Here is a 20,137-nt window from a genome sequence, read left to right as displayed (position 1 = left end):
CTGCACCTGCCCAAAATCTGCTCCAGAGGGTTCCCAACCCCTTTGGAGCAGATTTTAGGGGTGTGCAGTGGACTGTAGGGGGAAATTGCTCCCTTCCTATTCCAATGATGGAAACGATTCTGTTGCTGGGAGGGGCTAACGTAATTATTTATTTACAAGATTTATATTCTGCTGTACATCCAATAAAATATCCAAGCGGTGAAGAATAAATGGGGGAGCAAAATCATCATCATCATCCTATTACAGAATTAAAACCTTTAAGATCCAATAATGCCAATTAAACTGTGGCTGGTTAGTCAGGAAAGACTTGTTTAAATAAAATGTTTTCAGCAAGCACAAAAAATGAAACAGTGTTGGTTCCTGCCTGACATCAATGGGCATGGAGTTCCATAGAGAGGGAGCCAATACATTAAAGGATTTATTCTGAGTGGATTCTAAACGGACAGCAGGTTCATGCAAAACCACCAGGAGTTCGTCTGATGACCTCAGTGACTGGGCAGGCTAGTATTGGATACAATCCATTGATATCAGTAGGTCTAATCTAAGTATGACTAAATCTGGATCCAGCCCATTAACATTTATATCCTGCCTTTCTCCACAATGCAGATACAGGGCAGCTTACAACAATACAATAATTTAAAATATAATAAAAGAGCTGATAATTGAAACAATAGAAAGCAGACAGAATAAAGCAACAAATCCTAAATAGCCTTAATGAAAAATGTCTTCTGAAATAAAATTGTCTTAAGTGCCTGCTTAAAAGTGGGAGCATTGAACTGTAATGTGACAACACTGCTTCTCATTGTTCAGGAGAACTTTAGCAGAGAAAAATCTACAGACATATTTAGTAATGGAATTTAAGCTGCCAACTCAGAAGGCCAAGGTGAATGCCATCTGGAGGCAGGGTTAGTCCCTTACGGCAGGGGTGTTTTGGCCTACAACTCCCATCAGTCCTAGCCAGCATAGCCTAGGACTATGCTGTGAGGGATAGTGAGGGATAATGGGAGTTGTAGGCCAAAAACATCTGGAGGGCCACAAGCTGCCCACCCCTGCTTTAAGGAAAGTAATTTTCTGACTCCTAAAAAAACTGTGAAAAGGGCACTTTAAATCCCAAAAGGCACCTTAACACATTTTTAGTGTTTACAATCATAAGCTGATAACTACACCAGTTTTGGCACTGCTTCTGAAGTTATCCACATGGACCTGCTGCAGCATGCATGTTTCTGTGCTAATGTCAAAAACTCCATGTGGAAAGAGTCCTCAGCATGGCTCCTCTTATGTAGTCCAGGGCTTCTGAGATAGCCCCAACATTGTAGGAGGGAGCCGCAAACTACTGCAGCTTCCCTGTCATCCACACAGTATCAAAATGGGCCCTCTGTGCGGCCTCACTTTGAGGGCTGGGGCCTGAGCTTGCATTTTCGCTTCCTTCCCCCGATCCCTTTTCCTGATGCGATAGGTCTTTTAGACTGTAAGCCTAAGACAGGGACTGCCTTAGTACTGATAGGAACATAGGAAATGGCCCTACACTGAGGTCAGATCATTGGTCCGTCTAGGCCAATATTGTAAACACTGATGGGCAGCGGCTCTCTGGAGTTTTGTTGGATTTCTTTCCTAGCCCTACCTGGAGATGCTGGGGATTGAACCTGGGATCTTTGTAAGCCCCTCTGGGAGCCTTTTTGACTAAAGAGCAGGATAAACATGTTTAAAACAAATTAATGTTAATATTCCATAAGCTAAGAATGTTTAAAAATGGTTTTCATAATAGTACAAAGCCATGTATTGCCAGCATGATCCTGTCAGCAGTGTTCTCAGTCTGTATCCAAATCCTGTTCTAGCCATATAATCACAAAGTCCAGGTGCAGATGAAAAACTAATAAAAACCCTAATCCACCATTTCCCTCTTGCACACAAATCACCACCATAGCTTGATGTTAGGACAGTTTCTGTTACTTATCATGGTTAAGAGCACTCCTAGACACCAATTCAGAACTTGGGTTTAAGAAAGGGTTTTGAATTGGCATTTAGGAATGTCTTTAATCATGGCTAGCAATAGTCAGATATAAGACCAAAACATGGGGGGGGGGGGGATTCTGCATACAAGAGGGAAGGATGGAGAGAAAGGGAGCATATAGCACCCTGCTCCCACTATGTAAACCATATTTACTGTTATGTTGGATTGCTCCCGAGTGACCTAGTACATCTGGATTTTAACTTATGGCATTTCTTCCATCCTGGTGGGGGAACACATTCGGATGGTCTGCCCCAGGAGACTGATGGAATCTAATGGATTTCTGAATGCTCTTGGGGATTTTCCAGTGGAAAAAGCTGGCGATCTAGCTGAGGCTAGATCTAGTCTCACTGTGGAACGATTGCACTTGAGTGCCCTCTCCAGCACTGTGGAGCCCACTCTGCTCCTTGGTATACTGAGACATTGGCTAGAGTGCAAATGGGGCAAAACTGGAGGCGCAGATGACCAAGCACGCTCTAGAGCACATAATCGTGCCTATTGCATGGCGGTGCAGGCACCAAAGAAAGCTGCTCTTGCTGCTTCCATTGCATCCTCAAGTAGCTGTCCAAGTAGCGGAGCTCTTTTGGGTGGTCTGGGGGTTGTTAACACTCTCCCCAGCGAATGGGGCCCTGGTCCCCTCAAGGGCCCGCTGTGAAGTTTTTGCATCGCATTGAGGACAAAATCGCTTGTCTCCTCAGCAAACTTGACACCGTTGTTAGCGCAGTTCCAGTCGAGGTGTCTGACACCACCATCTGCCCAATTTTGTGGAATCAGTTTCAGTTGCTGCAGCCTGATAACTTGGACAAGGTACTTGCAGCAATACAACCGATGATGTGCCTTCTTGATCCTTGCCCCTCCTAGCTAATAAACGCTAGCTGAGGGGGTATGACCAGGTGGGTCAAGAGTGTGGTGAATGCTTGTCTATGGGAAGGGGTGGTCCCTGCTGTCTTTAAGGAGGCAGTAGCACAACCACTCCTGAAGAAGCCTACTCTGGTCCCAATGGTATTAGACAACTGCTGCCCAGTTGCAAATACCCTTTTCTTAGGGAAGGTATTGGAGACAGTTGTAAAGGACAACTGCAGGCACTCTTGGGAGGATAGTGATTATCTAGACCCATTCCAGTCTGGGTTTTGACCTGGTTATAGGACTGAATCAGCCTTGGTGGCCCTGATGGATGACCTTTATCGAGAGAGGAACAGGGGGAGTGCAACGCTGTTAATTCTACTTGATCTTCCATCAGCTTTTGATACCATCTAACATGGTATCCTCTTGGATCAACTCCATGGGATGGGCATTGGGGGCACTGTGTTACAGGGCTTCCAGTCCTACCTGCAGGGTCAATTTCAAACAGTAACATTGGGTGACCATTCCTTGGCCCCTTGGCAATTGAGTTATGGGGTTCCTCAGGGTACCACCTTGTCCCCAATGTTGTTTAACATCTATATGAAGCCACTGGGAGTGGTCATTAGGGGATTTGGAGCCAAGTGCCATCAGTACGCTGATGACATACAGCTCTATTTCCCTGTGAATATATTTCTCCTCTGAATCAGGAGAGGCTGCGTAAGTCCTGGACTTAATGGGCTAGATGAGGACCAATAAACTAAGGCTGAATCCTGGCAAGATGGAAGCCCTGTGGGTGAGTGGTTCCCGAGCCTGGGAGATAGGTTCATTGCCTCTTCTGGATGGAGTTGCACTGCTTCTGAAAGATCAGGTGTGTAGTTTGGGGGTACTCCTAGATCCATCATCACTGGAGGCCCAAGTGGCCATGGTGGCTTGGAGTGCCTTTTCCCAGCTTTGGTTGGTTTGCCAACTACAGCCTCTCCTGGACAGGGATAGTTTGGCCACAGTGGTACAGATATTCGTAACCCCAAGACAGGATTACTGTAATGAGCTCTATGTGGGGCTACCCTTAAGGCTGCTCTGGAAGCTGGAGCTAGTGCAGAACGCAGCAGCTTGGCTGTTGTGAGGAGCTGTCCCTTTTCAGCATGCAACTCCTTTGCTGAGGGAACTGCACTGGCTACCAATTTGCTACCAGGCCAGGTTTACTACTGGTACTTATGTACAAAGCCCTAAACAACTTGGGACCAGGATATCTGAGAGAGTGCCTTCTCCTTTAATAACCTGCCCAGTCACTGAGGTCATCAAAGGGCATGTTCGTGGTGGTTCCACATGGACCTATGGCCCAACTGGAGTCCACTAGGAGAAAGCCTTCAGTGCGGTAGCCTCCTTTGTTTGGAACTCCCTCTCCCTGGAGGTCAGGCAGGCTCCAACATTGTGCTACTTCCGGCACCTCCTGAAAATAGCTCTTTTCCAGGAAGCATTCTTTAACTGATCAGTCACAGTTCTTATTGTTATTCTGTTTTTAAAAGAACAATTATAATATGGTGCTTTAATTCTTTTTATGTTTTTATTAGTTTACTTTTTATGTTCACCACTCTGGAATCTGATTTAGATGTGGAGCAGTATACAAATGTAAATAAATAAATCTGGGAAGGGGTTTTTTTTTCCACAGTCAAGAGGTCTGACTGCCATTTTTATGAATTAGAAGGAATTTTTCCCACCTAGCCCACATCATTAAGTTGAGCTGTGACCATGGAATTTTGGTTTGCCTTTGCAGAATGCTTATTTACATGTACCATCTTGTGTTATTTGCTCTTAAGGCATCCGCTCTGCAATACACTGACTCCTTGCTTCTGACACACAGTGATCAGAATTCTATAGATGTATCTGTGGAAGTTCCATGTGGTCCTACCTCTTGGCAGTGGACTAGACTAAATAGACTTTTCATCCTTTCCAGTTCTCTATGCTGTCACAATAGCAGACTATGATTCTATCTGGAAAAAGGGAATTGTGGTGACCTATCTCACAGGGATACTACAAAAGGAGATTAAGGATTGTAGAGCTAACAATGATAAATAAGGTTAACACCCACTTAGTACCACTAATTCTTTTGGCTTTTACACAGCAGCCAAACGCATTACTATTTTATCTCTGGGTGTTACACAACTCAGTTTGCTACACAAAACCAATCCTATGCTCTCTGTGAGGGTGGCTAAGGAGCCACTGGATACAGCAGAAGTGCCACTCTGCTAACAGAGAGGGAGGTCTGCCAGCAGGAAGACACATCTGCTGCCAGATATCTCTTTAATATAGCAATGGAAAGCTCCGCCGCCTTCACTTGTCCCACTGGTGGTGTTCCACCAGTAACAGTGATCAAAATGGGGAATTCTTGGGGACAGGGGGGTGTCAGAGGAGGCTGTGGAGCCAAAGGATCCTAAGCTCCCCGGGGTTCCTCCAACCCATCCCAAACAGGACCTAAAGCTATGCCAGTCTTGAAACTGACACAGTTAATTCCTTCCCACTGTGCCAATGGAATGGGATGGCGGAAGAAAAACAACACACACACTCCATCAGAGTGTGCAGGGCTTTAGATGTAGTGGTTGCTCTGCCATGGAATCTCTCCTCACCCATAAGATTGCTCTGCAAGTCAGCTGCCCTTCTGGAATGTGTTATTTGATCTCCATCATAAACCAAATTATTATGAATTACATAAAACAAAAATTACTCTCAGCTGACGATAGTCTCTTATGCAGGTACTATACCTTAGGAGCAACAGTTGTCTCATCAGCAAAACACAGAAATGTGACCTGTAATAGAAGTATATATTATAAAAATATAGAACAGAAATATATAAAAGCTTTAAGTATATAACCCAGTGTTTCTTTGCTAGATGGCCTTCCTGTCAACACCTTTTACAAGCAGATGGATAGGTGTCCACTACTACTTAGTTCCCTTATGAATACCACCCAGGATTTTCAGAGCACAGGGTATTTCTTTTCCTTATACAGACCCTGGACAGGGGCAGACCACTCAATAGCCTTCTGTGAGGTGAGCATGTAAAGGCCAGATGTGGTGCAACTGAGATTCAGGAGGAGTATGGAATGGTTCTGCATCTCTCCTCAATCCCTGCAGTCACACTTGCACAACACCTTTAAATAACAGGAAGATAATTCATTGGGAAACAAGTTCAAAGAGATAATGCTGTGCTTTGGTCGGGAACCTTAACCTTTATCCTATGCAATTCAGCAGGGAAGAACTACACCAGGGGACCAGGCTATTGTCCAATTAAGCAACAATGTATTTCAAAGTAATCCGGAAAATTGTTCTGTACTCCAATTTATGATTTAATTTATCATTAGAACAATGTTCAGTGTTTGCATTATTAGGGTTCAACCAATAATAGCTTATATTCTCTTTAAAATGCAGCGTATAATCAGAATCTGGTAACATGGCTGTAAATGAAAAACATTTTTCAAATGTATAAAAAAACTAAAGTATCAGCACAATGCCAAACCTCATTGAAATTGTCTGGCTCCTCCTTCAACTCTTCTGTTGACACTGTGCATAATTCTTTTTGACTTTGCAACAATGCCTTCATGGGAGGCAGTGCACATTCACTAAAGCTCTGGAAAAAAGAACATTTAACTCAATAGGAAATGAAAACACTTTTTGTATGCAGTATCATGCCACCTTAATATCGTTTCCAAGGACAGGTCAACCAATAGGTTACACTTTAAGTTTGTTTATAAATAGAGGCATCAAGGAGTTTGGATTCAAGTATTACCTCAGGTACCTAGATGCATACGTGCTCTCTCTCTGGCTCAAAAAAAGTGGGATATAAATGTAATAAATAAATAAATCCAGACCATGTCCCCAACCATTGTTTGAAGGATTGAGAATGAGCCTCAGGCTTACATGCTCAATCTTCTCCTCCTTTTGTGTGTAGGCTCACTTTCCATTTGCAGTTTAGCACTAACCATAGTTTACCATAACATCAACACTGATAAACTTTTGCCAAACCAGAATGAGAAACCCACTTCAGGTTGTTTGAAGGAGAAACGCTAACCATTTTCAGACATAAGTTCTTCTTCTAGCCTTAAGGATGGTACAAATATAACAGTAGGTGGCCATTAATTATGATTTAAAAAGCAGGTTGTAAGACAGTTGCAACACATCTTTAGGGAGCCGAGACATTTGTGCATGAGAGGGGAAGGGTTAGACACCAGGGAGAATGCAATTCTACATGCAACTCCCTCAACCTAGTTCAAAGCCACCTAATATTAGGTCTTTGCCAGCCCTTAAAAAACAGAGCTGCGGTATCAAATTACAAATTAAATAAAACACAGATGCTGGATATAGAAGACCCTTGTCAGAAGTTAATTTTTAACAGGGCATTTTTTTGAAGTTGAGAAGGGACGAAGGGCAAGCAACACTGCCTCTACTCACTGATGCACTCTTGCCCATTGATGCACTTGAGAAACAAGCAAAGGCTCTAATGTCTTCCCTGGTATGAGCAGCGTAAGAGGGCCAAGCCAAGAGCCTTTTGTCTATGTTATGGCTTGTACTTCAGCCACTCACTTTGAGGACCAGTAGAACAATTAAATGGTAAAGCTTTTCTTTCAGTGTATGATTTTGGATGCTGCTGGTGGAGGGCTACATATATGAATATTTCTGGGGGTGCGTGGTAGAGAAAGCATCCCTGCATGAACAAATCTGAAAACATTTTAGTGAGAAAGGTCTAGCCTAGTATTCTCTCTGACATATTATTTTTCTGTGTGTAAGGATTTCTTTTTAATGGGACATTCAAAAACGTGATTTCCCCACCTGCAGCCCAAAGCACTATCATCTTGGAAATGTTTTACCACTTGATTCTGCTGAACACTAGCTGTCCCGTTTGCAAATGATGTGAAGATGTCCCATTTGCACCCCTGAATTCAAACACAAGCAGAGTGTAAATCTCAGGAAATGTTTGCAATTTCCTGAGCTTGTGTTCACATTCCAAAGACCAAACTTGTGCAAGTGTGCACTTCTGAAAATGTGTACACACACACACAATGCATTTTTATGCTTTCTAAGCAAAATGAACGTTGACAGCAACTACTTGAATTGAGGGAAGGCTGTTTCATGTGTTTGTCTCCAAGAACAGTAAGAAGATCCACCTCATTTAGGAAAACTTTGGGTGTAAGAGCTGTATAAGAGAAATCGTAGAAAAATATATTCAGTGCACTATGGGATGACTGTATATTTTCCACTACAGATTAAGTATCTTATTTTCTAAAAAGATATACAAAGCAAATAAATACTGTAGCATGCTACTACCTAGATGTGAGGCAATAAAACACAAAACTATACTCAACAGAAGATTTAATGACAAGAATGCTAGAAGACCGTTTAGGAAAATTAATCCAGTTCCAGTTACCAAGAAGCAGCAGACCCATAATTCTTCTTATATTATCCAGTGGGTTACTGCCAGCTGCTGTTAATTATATATTATATCACTATTGTCCAGTGCAAAACTGACTACCTTTCCAGTTTCTTTTAAGTATTTCAAACTGTCAGTACTCTAGAAGTTTCTAACCTGAAACTTCTTTTTTTAAGGCCAGGCCTACACAACTTGTGACCCAGCAAACTTAATCTAACACTCCAGTGGCGAAATCAGCTGAAATATTTTCACCTAAGAAATTGTTTTTGAAAAACCTTTCACAGGACTGCAAGACAGTACAAGTTAGATTTAGTCAACTGTGAGACAAAAGAACAGGATATCCAAAACAATGTTTTTAAAGAGCGGGGCTTTACCTTTTTCATTGGTACTCTAGACTTCCTTTGACTGCTTCGGACCCAGACAGGGCCATCCATTTTTAATTTTTGTTTCCAATGAAGAATTCAGTAATGTCTAAAGAACAAGAAAATGGACATAGTGATATGATATCTTTTACTAAATCAACCTTTTTATCATTTTGTTAAAAAGAGTGAAAGCATGTGAGTTAAATGGTATCAGAAAATACAATTAATATAAACTCCATACCAGTCAGACTGCTTCACCATTAACAAACAGCCAGGCTTACTGGAGTATGATTCTCACTATGTGTGTGAGAGATTCAACAGCACATCTCAAGGGCTGCTGCCTCAAGATCACTATTTGTGCTATATGGTGAAGTATATGCTGGAAAAAAACAAAATTTAAGTTGCTGTCATCAGCAATCAAAGTTCCACAAATGCAATTGCCAGGCTGTCATCAGCAATCAAGAATCTCTTCCTGTGGTGACTGCTTTTGTGGACAACCATGAAATGAGACTCTGTTTCTGTTCCTCAGGGGGAAGGTTTCTCTCACCATTTTAGGTGAGAGACCCCTCTTCTTCCCCAAATCCTCTCATGGACACAGAGCTCTTGGGAGAAGGAAGAAATTCTCCCCTTAATTCATGCCATGCTGGGAATGACTCAGAAGTGACGAGGTTCATTTGGCGCTTCCAACTGCGTCCAAAATACAACAGAGGTTGACTGACTGACAGTTTTGACATGTCCCCTTGCTCTCTGAGTGACTAAAGTAATAGGTTACATCATCCTTACTCCCATTCTTTGCCTGCTAGGAGCAGGTGTGAGTAGTGGGTGGCTGTGTCAGAAGGGAAAGGTAAGGGTTCCCCTTGAATGCAAACCAGCAGTATGGGGATGGGACCGAGTGGGCTGGGATGTTTTCCATCTGAAAGGGGAGCATAGGCAAAGAGAGGGATTTCCTACCTGCTTGCTCACCCTCCTATCTGCATTTTTTGGGGTGAGGGGGAAGGTGCTTGGTCTCCAACCCTTTAATGTTTTGTGTGGTATTGTCCTCTGTACCTTTCTGTTTGTATGTTGGGGGTGGGTGGATAACACAATGGAACCTCCAGCCTGTTCACTCATCTGCCCACGTTGTGTTACCTCCAGGCTTTTGTTTTGGGGGAGGTGGTGATGTGGGGGCATCTCCCATTCTCCCCCATATGGTACTCTAGAGGTTGTTTGGTGCATGGAGGAGCATGAGCAAAGTTAAGGATTTTTAAGCTCACACACCTGTGATGATTTTGTTCATTGTGCATGCTAGATTTCTGGGCTCGCTGGCTGCTCCACCCAGCCCCATTTGTTTTGCTATGCGTAGCAGCAGAGGCCTTTTATGGGCGAGGGGAGAGCCAGAAGCTTTCTCTGCTTGCATGCCCACCTGACTCCTTTCTGTTGGTGGTGGCTGCCAGGACTGGCACTTCATACAGCGGGGAGGTGACATGGGAGAAGCTATGGTGTTTCCCCACTCTCTTCCCTCAACTTTGTTCCTACCCACCCCTTCACCCCAATTTTCCTGCCCTTCTCTGCCCCTTCTTAAGTCTGTTTTCCAATGGCAGAAAGCTATCCCTGCTTCAGCTCCATCCTTCCACCATCATCTTTTCGGGGACTCCTCACCGGCACATTTCTGTGTGTGTGTGTGTCTGCTCATGTGATATGGAGTGTCTGTGTGTGTGACTGAAGTTGGTTATAGCTCATAAAAGGTTATGCCAGTTAGTACTAACATGTTGGTAGTGTTTTTTATGGTGCCACACAAGCCTCATTGTTTTTAAAGTTGAGATTCCCAGTAGTATTAAACATGGGCATTCTCTTACTCATGATTTCTACATGCTGTAGAACTGGAGTACTGTGTCCAGTTCTGGGTGCCACACTTTAAGAAGGATGCAGACAAACTGGAGAGGGTTCAGAGGAGGGCAACAAAGATGATCAGAGGACTGTAAACAAAGCCCTATGAAGAGAGACTAAAAGAACTGGGCATGTTTAGCCTTCAGAAGAGAAGACTGAGAAGATATGATAGCACTCTTCAAGTACTTGAAAGGTTGTCACAGAGAAGAAGGCCAGGATCTCTTCTTGATCATCACAGAGTGCAGGACACGGAATAATGGGCTCAAGTTACAGGAAGCCAGATTCCGGCTGAACATCAGGAAAAACTTCCTGACTGTTAGAGCAATGTGACAATGGAACCAATTACCTAGGGAGGTGGTGGGTTCTCCCACACTGGAGGCATTCAAGACAAGGCTGGACAGCCATCAGTCAGGGATGCTCTGACTTGGATTCCTGCATTGAGCAGGGGGTTGGACTCGATGGCCTTGTGGGCCCCTTCCAACCCTACTATTCTATGATTCTATGGTTCTATGCATTCTCCCCCAAGCTACCTTGAAAATCACAGATCTGCAATGTGACCTGCAATTTCAGGTTGATTTGAGGGAGATCCCATTAAAAAAAAACATGATGATCCATGGCTCTGATCATTCTATGCATGCTCTGGTTGTGCTGGCAAGTTTGGATGTTTGTGTTTCTATGTCAGTAATATTTGGATATTTGTATTTCTGTTATAACCATTTGTTGATAATGTTTGGATGTTTGTATTTCTGTTTTATTTCCTAGAATCATAGAATAGTAGGGTTGGAAGGGGCCTATAAGACCATCGAGTCCAACCCCCTGCTCAATGCAAGAATCCAAGTCAGGGAGCTGTCTTATTTGTTAGTAAATTATTTCATATTCAAACTGTTTTGCAGTCTTCTTGTCTTTCTGACCTGACCCCCACCCCCACAGTGGCCCTCTTGTAAGAAGCCACGCCTCCCTCCAAGGTGGCCATTTTGTGAGTAGCCATGCCTACATGGTGGCCATTTTGTCACTGGTGCCCAGGTATAGTACAGATACCTGTGCCTTAACTGATGTTTTCAGGAAGGGATTCTGAGGAACTGAGGCAAATAGTGGTGACAAAAGATGAAGTTCTCAACCTTATTGACAAATTGAAAGCAAATAAATCATTGGGCCCAGATGGCATCCATCCCAGAGTTCTCAAAGAACTCAAATATGAAATTGCTGATCTTCTAACCAAAATATGCAACATGTCCCTAAGATCAGCCTCTATACCAGAGGACTGGAAGATGGCCAATATAACACCAGTTTTCAAAAAGGGATCCAGGGGGGATCTGGGAAATTACAGGCCAGTTAGCTTAACATCTCTTCCAGGTAAATTGGTTGAAGGCATTATTAAAGATAAAATTAGTAAGCATATAGAAGGACAAGCCCTGCTGAGAAAGAATCAACAAGGCTTCCGCAAAGGTAAGTCCTGTCTCACTAACCTTTTAGAGTTCTTTGCTATTGTCAGTAAACATGTAGACATTGTTTACTTGGACTTCCAAAAGGCTTTTGACAAAATCCCTCACCAAAGACTCCTGACCAAACTTAGCAATCACAGAATAAGAGGACAGGGCCTCTTATGGATCAGTAACTGGTTAAAGAACAGAAAGCAGGGAATAGGAATTAATGGTAAATTCTCCCAATGGAGGGAAGTAAATAGTGGGATCCCACAGGGATCGATATTGAGACCAATGCTTTTCAACCTGTTCATAAATGATCTAGAATTAAGAGTGAGCAGTGAAGTGGCCAGGTTTGCGGATGACACCAAATTATTTAGGGTGGTTAAAACAAAAAAAGATTGTGAAGAGCTCCAAAAGGATCTCTCCAAACTGGGAGAATGGGCATCTAAATGGCAAATGCGGTTCAATGTAAGGATATGTAAAGTGATAAGTGGCAAAAAATCCCAACTTCAAGTATAGCCTGATGGGATCTGAGCTAGCGGTGACAGACCAAGAAAGAGATCTTGGGATTGTGGTGGACAGCTCAATGAAGATATCAACCCAGTGTGCAGCCGCTTTAAAAAGGCAAACTCCATGTTAGGCATAATTAGAAAAGGAATTGAGAATAAAACTGCCAACATCATACTGCCCCTATACAAATCTATGGTGTGACCACACTTGGAATACTGTGTACAGTTCTGGTCACCACACCTAAAAAAAGATATTGTAGAGCTGGAAAAGGTGCAGAAAGGGGCAATTAAAATGATCAAGGGGCTGGGGCATCTCCCCTATCAGAGAAGGTTACAGCAACTGGAATAGTTTAGCCTGGAAAAAAGGAGGTAAGGGGAGACATGATAGAGGTCTACAAAATTATGCATGGTGTGGAGAATGTGGGTAGGGAGACAGTTTTCTCCCTCTCTCAAAATACTAGAACCCGGGATCATCCTATGAAGCTGATTCGTAGGCGATTCAGGACAGATAAAAGGAAGTGCTTCTTCACACAGCGCACAGTTAAACTATGGAATTCGCTACTACAGGGAGTAGTGATGGCCACCAGTTTGGATGGCTTTAAAAGAGGGTTAGACAAATTCCTGGAGGAAAAGGCTATCAATGGCTACTAGTCTTGATGGCTATGTGCTATATCCGGTACCAGAGGCAGTGAGCCTATGTACACTGGGGAACATGGATAGGAGGGTGTTGTTGCGCTCATGCCCTGCTTGTGGGTCCCTGGTTGAGAGCTGGTTGGCCACTGTGTGAACAGAATGCTGGACTAGATGGACCCTTGGTCTGATCCAGCATGGCCCTTCTTATGTTCTTAATTGAAGGGAATAATTAGAATCAGATGTTTAAATAATTAGCTAGATCTTCAGGGGTGAGTTTGGGAGGCCCTACCCTATAAAAGGATCAGAAACCTTGTGAGTTTGGTCTTCACCATATGATTATGTGGAAACACATCATGCCACTATCAAAAGACATCTCTGAGGACCTCAGAAAAGCAGTTATTACTGCTCATCAGTCTAGAAAGGGTTACAAAACCCATTTCTAAGGATTTGGGACTCCATCAATCCACTGTTAGACAGACAGTCTACAAATGGAAAAGGTTCAAGACCACAGTCACTCTACCCAGGAGCGGTTGTCCTACCAAAATCTTTCCAAGAACAAACTGGCACATCATCCAAGAAGTCAAAAAGAACTCCAGGGTAACATCCAAGGATCTGCAGGCCACTCTTGCCTTGGCTAATGTGAGTGTTCATGACTCAACGATCAGAAAAAGACTGAACACAAATGGTGTTCATGGGAGGATAGCCAGGAGGAAACCACTGCTCTCTAAAAGGAATATTTGCTAAATATCACATAGATGACCCCCAAAACTTCTGGAACAATGTCCTCTGGGCAGATGAGTCAAAGGTAGAACTTTTTGGCCTTAATGAGAAACGTTATGTTTGGTGAAAAACAAATACTGGGTTCGAACAAAAGAACCTCATCCCAACCGTCAAGTGTGGTGGTGGGAATGCGATGGTTTGGCCTGCTTTGCTGCCTCAGGACCTGGAGGTTTGCCATCATTGACCCAACCATGAATTCTGCAGTGTATCAGAAGATTCTAGAGGAGTATGTCAGGCTATCCGTCCGTGAGCTGAAGTTGAACCGAAAGTGGGTCATGCAAAATGACAATCATCCTAAACATTCAAACAGATCTACAAAAGAATGGCTGCGGAAGAAGAAACTCCATGTTTTAGAACAGCCTAATCAAAGTCCAGACCTAAACCCCATCAAAATGTTGTGGCAGGACCTGAAACTAGCTGTTCATGCAAGGAAGCTCTCAAATGTCACAGAGCTGAAACAGTTCAGTAAGGAGGAACAGGCCAAAATTCCTCAAAACCAATGTGAGAGACTGACCAACAGTTACAGGAAATGCTTACTTGAAGTCATTGCTGCTCAAGGGGGTGCCACCAAGTACTGAATCTAAAGTTTCACATACTTTTTCACACATGGATATTGAATGCTGAATCAGTTGTGGGTAAATAAATGTTTAAAATGTTTAAAACAAATGACAATGTTTGTGTGTCATTTGTTTAATCAGGTTATCTATTCTTTATCTAGGATTATGGGGTTAGATTCAGATCTAACAACATTTTAGTTTGGAAATATGTGACAATCCTAAGAGGTTCACAGACTTTTTCTTGCCACTGTATCTAGTTCAGCATTATGTTCCCATAACAGCCAACCAAATGCCTATGGGAAGCCTGCAAAAAGACATAAGTGCAATAGCACCTTTCTGCTCATGTTCCCTATTAACTGGAATTCGGATGCACACTACCTGTGATACTGGAGGTAACATACAGCCATCATGTATAGTAGCTACTGATAGCCTTATCCTCCATGAATTTATCTAATCCCCTTTAAATGGTGTCCAAGTTGGCGGCAATTACTACATCTTGTGGCAGTTTAGCTATATGCTGTGTGAAGAAGTAAACATATACCTATGGATTCAATAAAACACTTGGATTTTGAAGTGGTACTATACCATGTGAAAGTTTTACATGTATAGCTCATATTTACCTTGTCCCAAACTCTAAATTTTCATGTATTAATAATCTGAGGTGTAGCTCTGCAGCTCAATTCAAGATCAAAAAGCTCTCCCAAGTCCAAAATACAAACAGTTATATTTTCCTAACATACTTCTGAGTTCATAGCCTCTCTAAAAATGTTACCTCTTGAAAAAATAAAGCAAGAGGATATATTTTTCAAACATAGATTTAAAAAAAAAATACAATTTTTTTTTACTTGGATTACAACCAAGTCTACACCTTCTTAATCCTTCCTCTAAAGAACAGAAAAGTGGAGAGAGGTTTAATCTTACTACAACTTTGTGGGATAGGCTATGATGATCATTGTTTTTCTTCAATTGAGGCAGCCTTTGGCAGGTGGGTGCTTCAGGGTATAGCAGAGCCTTGAGTCTAAGCAAGATTTTCCTGCCCTGGGCATTTTGGGCACTGCTTCAATATACCCCAGCACCTTGACCACCCAGTGGTGACAAATTGTAATAGGTGAAACATGCCCATCTTGTTTTGGAATGGGCTGGGTGCTTCTCCTCTTTGAAGAATTCTTTGAAAAAGCTTGGGCTTTTCCTTAGAATTCTCCCATGCTTGCAAAGATCAAGCTTGTCAACAGCTCTCTCAACTCCCAGCCTTCCTCTCTCTTTCCACACTTTTTTGTTGTGGAGCTGCGACTCTGGTAAAGGCTTCAAGCTAAACTCACAAAAAGTTCCCTACAGTCAAAATATCTTAAGTATGCTTGAAACCTACACTGTCAGCAACACCCATTGTAGTTAAAAAAAAAAAAAATTCTACTGGTAAAAGAAACATGAGGAATTAAAAAAACCAAAAAGACACTTCTCAGAGTAAGCAATGCAGACTCTGAACACACTAAGAAATCTTCATTCAGAGCAAGGATCTATGGTTGATATGAAGGAGAAACTGGACGATACAAGCTTTCAATGTTCCAATGTATGCAAATACTCGTATACAAGTCCTCATGTGTTACTAGAGGTAATGCACCCTTGCCTAACTTTGAATGTCTTTTAAGTTCAAAGTATGTACAGTTAAATAGCATAGTAGCCAAGCTATACAAATTCTTAACTGAATTATTTTTGTGGGTAATCTGAAATATTAACAGCATATTGGAAAGTGGATTGAGGGAAGCCAATAAACAATTCCCTTTGGGACAAGTGTTGTATTTCTGGATCAATGAAAGCAATAAGTATAAGAACAAGGGAACTGACTCTCACAATACTTTCTCAGTGGCTCTGTCAAGGCACAGAAGATCTTCAAAACAACTTTAAATAAATGTTGGGGCGGGGGGTGTCATGGGACTGATATACTTATCTACATGTGGTGGGCATGCCATCTTAGTAGAGACATTTTGGGACAAAGGCTTCAAAGAAATTAATAATACGACCAAAGAAAACATCACCAAGACTCCAGTTCTTACAATTCTGGAAATGTTTCCAAAGGATCTACAGTCTACACGGCATAAAGACATTATTTTACACCCTTTAGCAGCAGCAAGAGCACCAACTGCAGCATAGTGGAAACGTTCAGTGGGTTTTTGGAGGCTTTGGGATCATTTATTGATGAACAAGCTTTTACAAACCATATGAAGTTTGTTAAAAGTCATGCAAAACCTAAAACATTTTATGTAACATTGTACCCATTTTTGTAGTATGTCATCCCAGGCCCAGGCCCCTTGAGATCATTGTAAGATTTTGCTGATCTACTTCGAGAAAACAGCTTCTCCTTGAAGGTTTTGCAATTCTGTATTCTATGCATCCTAGCTAAATTGTTTGTGTTTGATTGTTTTCATTCACACACACACACACACACACACACCCCTTCTCCATTTCCTCTTCAAAGTTTCATATCAGATTAAAAAGTGAGTAAAAGTGAGTGAATCAAAAAAGTTTGATTAATAGATTTCAGCACTTTAATGTCCCACTTATTTAATTCAGAGGCATACTTAAGACAGCAACCTGAATAAAACCACTACAGTTAAACATAAGCCCAGAACAATAGCACCCTACCCCCCCATGACTTGCTCCACATGTTTAATGTGTGAATGTGTGGAGAGGTAGAGCTGCATGCAAGTTAGCTTCCCCTTCAGACCTTCTACCCAATTTGTGGAGGTCAGAGCTGGTGGAGACGGCGATTCACTTTTCCACACATTCTCTGAATGCATAGAACAACGAACTGAAGGGGGCTGAGATCCTAAGCCGAGATCCAATGACACTGAAGTAAAAGCAGCATCTGCTATATGCATATAGAGCTCTGTTTGAGGAGGGGCTGCATTCTTCTCTTCTACGTTACTGAATATTTCATTAGTACAATTTTATGCGCACAGTGCTTTATCTGTTATCAAAAGCCTACAGATAATTTTCAGAACTTAGCACTTACCTGGATCTGACTACAATATTCTGTTACATTCAAGGATTAACAAGAACCCAATGTTTTTGTTTTCACACTGCTTAAGAAGAGTTTGCTTTAGGATTGAAAATTTGACTGGTCAAATATTGACAAATAACCATTAACTATTTTTAAAGCATTAACTTTCTTAATACAACAAAAAGATACTTTAATTATCAATAGAACTGATGCTGAAAACAAAACAAATTAGTTAACTGTTATTATGAAACAATTAAATTAACTTTTGAAGGCTGCAATTCTATAAACACTCACCTGATTAAACATGCATTGGATTGCACTATATGAGTTTTAGATCCAAGTCCAATCCCTCACAAGAGGTTTATATAGCAGGCAAATCAAACTGATGGTGCACTCCCTGATTCCTGAAGCAGGCAAGATGAGCCATGGGCTGTCCTAAGCAATTACTCTGATGGCTGTTTGTGTTCCTGTTTGGAAATACCTGCAGTTACAGATGGCCAGTAGAGAGATCTTTGCTATGCCTCTAGATTTGCCCCGACAACTGCTACAATAGGGAGCAAGCAGCCTTCATTCCTGTCCTTGCTAACAAATGAACCATAATGAAATAAAAAGGCAAGGGCCAGCTACACAGTGGCATTCTTGGCTTCATAAAATATTTGGCAATATTTGACTGCAGCTAAATAATAATAGGTAGTCAACTGATAGTACTTGATGGGTGTGCCAATCCTAGTTTGTTTTATTATGATCTTACAGAAGGAATATAATTTAGTTGTTTCCGTTTTCCTAATATGTTAAAAATGCAATTTTACTCTATGAAGTCCGCATCCTCTTCTCACATTTCCAAGAGAGACAAAATTAGTCTAGCTATTTATGTGTACTTCCTGACTGAATATGAGTAACATGAATAGTATCACTGCATGCCATAAAATATGTTCCTCTGCCAAATTGCTGCTGCTGGCAAACAAAAGAAAAATACTCACTCTAAAACACACATTTTCATCTTATCATCATATGACTGCAGACTTTTAGCATTTGAAAGTAAAAATCAATAACAAGAGAAATAGCATAACTTAAGAGTAGAATAAACTTGTACAGTATCAAAATTTGGGATGAGATTTGGAGTTGACATCTGCAGCAGGACCAAGTTAAGAAGCTGCTGTATAGTTCAAGGGAAGGTAACGTGATGGCTGCACCAGTGCACCCCCAGGCACCTTTCTTGGTGCATGTCAAGGTGTCCTACCCCTCTCACTTTAAAAAACAACATGTTTTTTGCCAGCAGCTGAAATTGCTGTGAAATAGGTTTCTGTTGGTGTTTGAAGTAGTTGTTTAATGTTTTGGGCCTACACACTAAACAAGGCCATCTCTGCCTTGTACTATACTCAGAGGGGCAGTTGTACTATACTCAGTATAACCCCACCTCTGCTTTACACTCAGTATTTGGACAGGTTACTTGTTCTTTGCCATGTCTCCCATGGCCGCCATTTTCTGATGGTTGCCATGGGAGGACTGGCCCAGGACAGTTTCTCAAATTGCCAAATGAGCCCAGGGGCCAAAAAGGTTGTCTACCCCTGGTATAGTTGGTGGCTTATACATAATACAATTGAAATTATTCAGCTACAAAAGTGCTACTTAGCACAAAACAGAATCTGATTCTATCACTTTGATGAAAAACTAAGTAAACAACTAGCATAGAGTAACAGCTAAGTCCCTAGTTATTGCTTCTGCTATGAAATCCCAAGCTGGCCTACAGAGCGAACCTACCCTCTGAAATACGGGGATAATAATATAGACCTACTTTACAGAGTGATTGTTAGGATAACAACTTGATAATCAGTGATGTGAGCTGGAAAAATTCCTGAAGGAAATTTTCTGCTGTGAAAGTTTCCTCCCAGAAAATTTTATTTCTAAAACTGCACTGTTTCATAAATTAATTAGTAATGCAATGAACGGATACAAACTGGTCAAACTGGGCAGTTTCAAAGTTGTAATTGGTTTTTTGGTTACTATTCCTAGGAAGCAATTTGATATTTTGTGCATGCACATAGCTTTTCAGGTATGAATATTAACAGTTTTTAGTACCTTTTTTCTTAAAATTTAAACAATGTAAGGGAAGTGAATGCCACTGAGTTGTCATGTCTTAAAATATTTACTAATAATCCAATAAAATAATTTCCAAAGCTTTCAATTTGTTATGGCTGTAAGAGCTGGACTATAAGGAAGGCTGAGCGCCGAAGAATTGATGCTTTCGAACTGTGGTGCTGGAGAAGACTCTTACGAGTCCCCTGGACTGCAAGGAGGTCAAATCAGTCCATCCTAAAGGAAATCAACCCTGAGTGCTCATTGGAAGGACAGATACTGAAGCTGAAGCTCAAATATTTTGGCCACCTAATGCGAAGAGAAAACTCTCTGGAAAAGACCCTGATGCTGGGAAAGACTGAAGGCAAAAGGAGAAGGGGACGGCAGAGGATGAGATGGCTAGATAGCATCACCGATGCAATGAATATGAACTTGAGCACGCTCCGGGAGAGAGCGCAGGACAGGAAGGCCTGGCGTGCTATGGTCCATGGGGTCACGAAGAGCTGGACACGACTGAACGACTGAACAACAACATATATTTAATAGATTTGCACTATTTGCATTTTACAGAGCAATCCTATGGTTCCTGGGATGCTTTCCCAGAGGCTGTAGGGTCAGATCTTCCCCACTGAGGGTGGAAAGGCCCACTCTCAGAGGGGGAG

At 41.9% G+C, this 20,137-nt stretch overlaps 1 protein-coding gene across 5 annotated transcripts in view; it reads right to left on the bottom strand.

Moving 5' to 3' along the window:
• Nucleotides 1-20,137, bottom strand: part of AKAP11 (A-kinase anchoring protein 11) — a 62,613-nt gene that overhangs the window by 36,922 nt on the left and 5,554 nt on the right. For 4 of the 5 annotated variants that reach the window (XM_084844923.1, XM_084844925.1, XM_084844926.1 and 1 more), the window contains exons 2-4: nt 8,645-8,741; nt 6,363-6,473; nt 5,611-5,655 (exon numbers count right to left, since the gene is read on the bottom strand). In XM_084844923.1, the coding sequence (XP_084701049.1) occupies nt 5,611-5,655; nt 6,363-6,473; nt 8,645-8,704 (216 nt within the window). In that variant the 5' untranslated portion in view covers nt 8,705-8,741. Of the gene's footprint in view, nt 1-5,610; nt 5,656-6,362; nt 6,474-8,644; nt 8,742-17,693; nt 17,867-20,137 lie in introns of all 5 variants that reach the window. The other variant, XM_084844922.1, reaches the window with a different exon arrangement.

The sequence above is a fragment of the Heloderma suspectum genome, chromosome 3 (genome assembly GCF_057233095.1).
Source record: "Heloderma suspectum isolate Gila_16-S chromosome 3, 16-S_ref, whole genome shotgun sequence".
NCBI classification, from domain to species: Eukaryota; Metazoa; Chordata; class Lepidosauria; order Squamata; family Helodermatidae; genus Heloderma; species Heloderma suspectum.
Note: the sequence above shows the minus strand (reverse complement) of the source record. Positions and strands in the feature narration are given on the sequence as shown.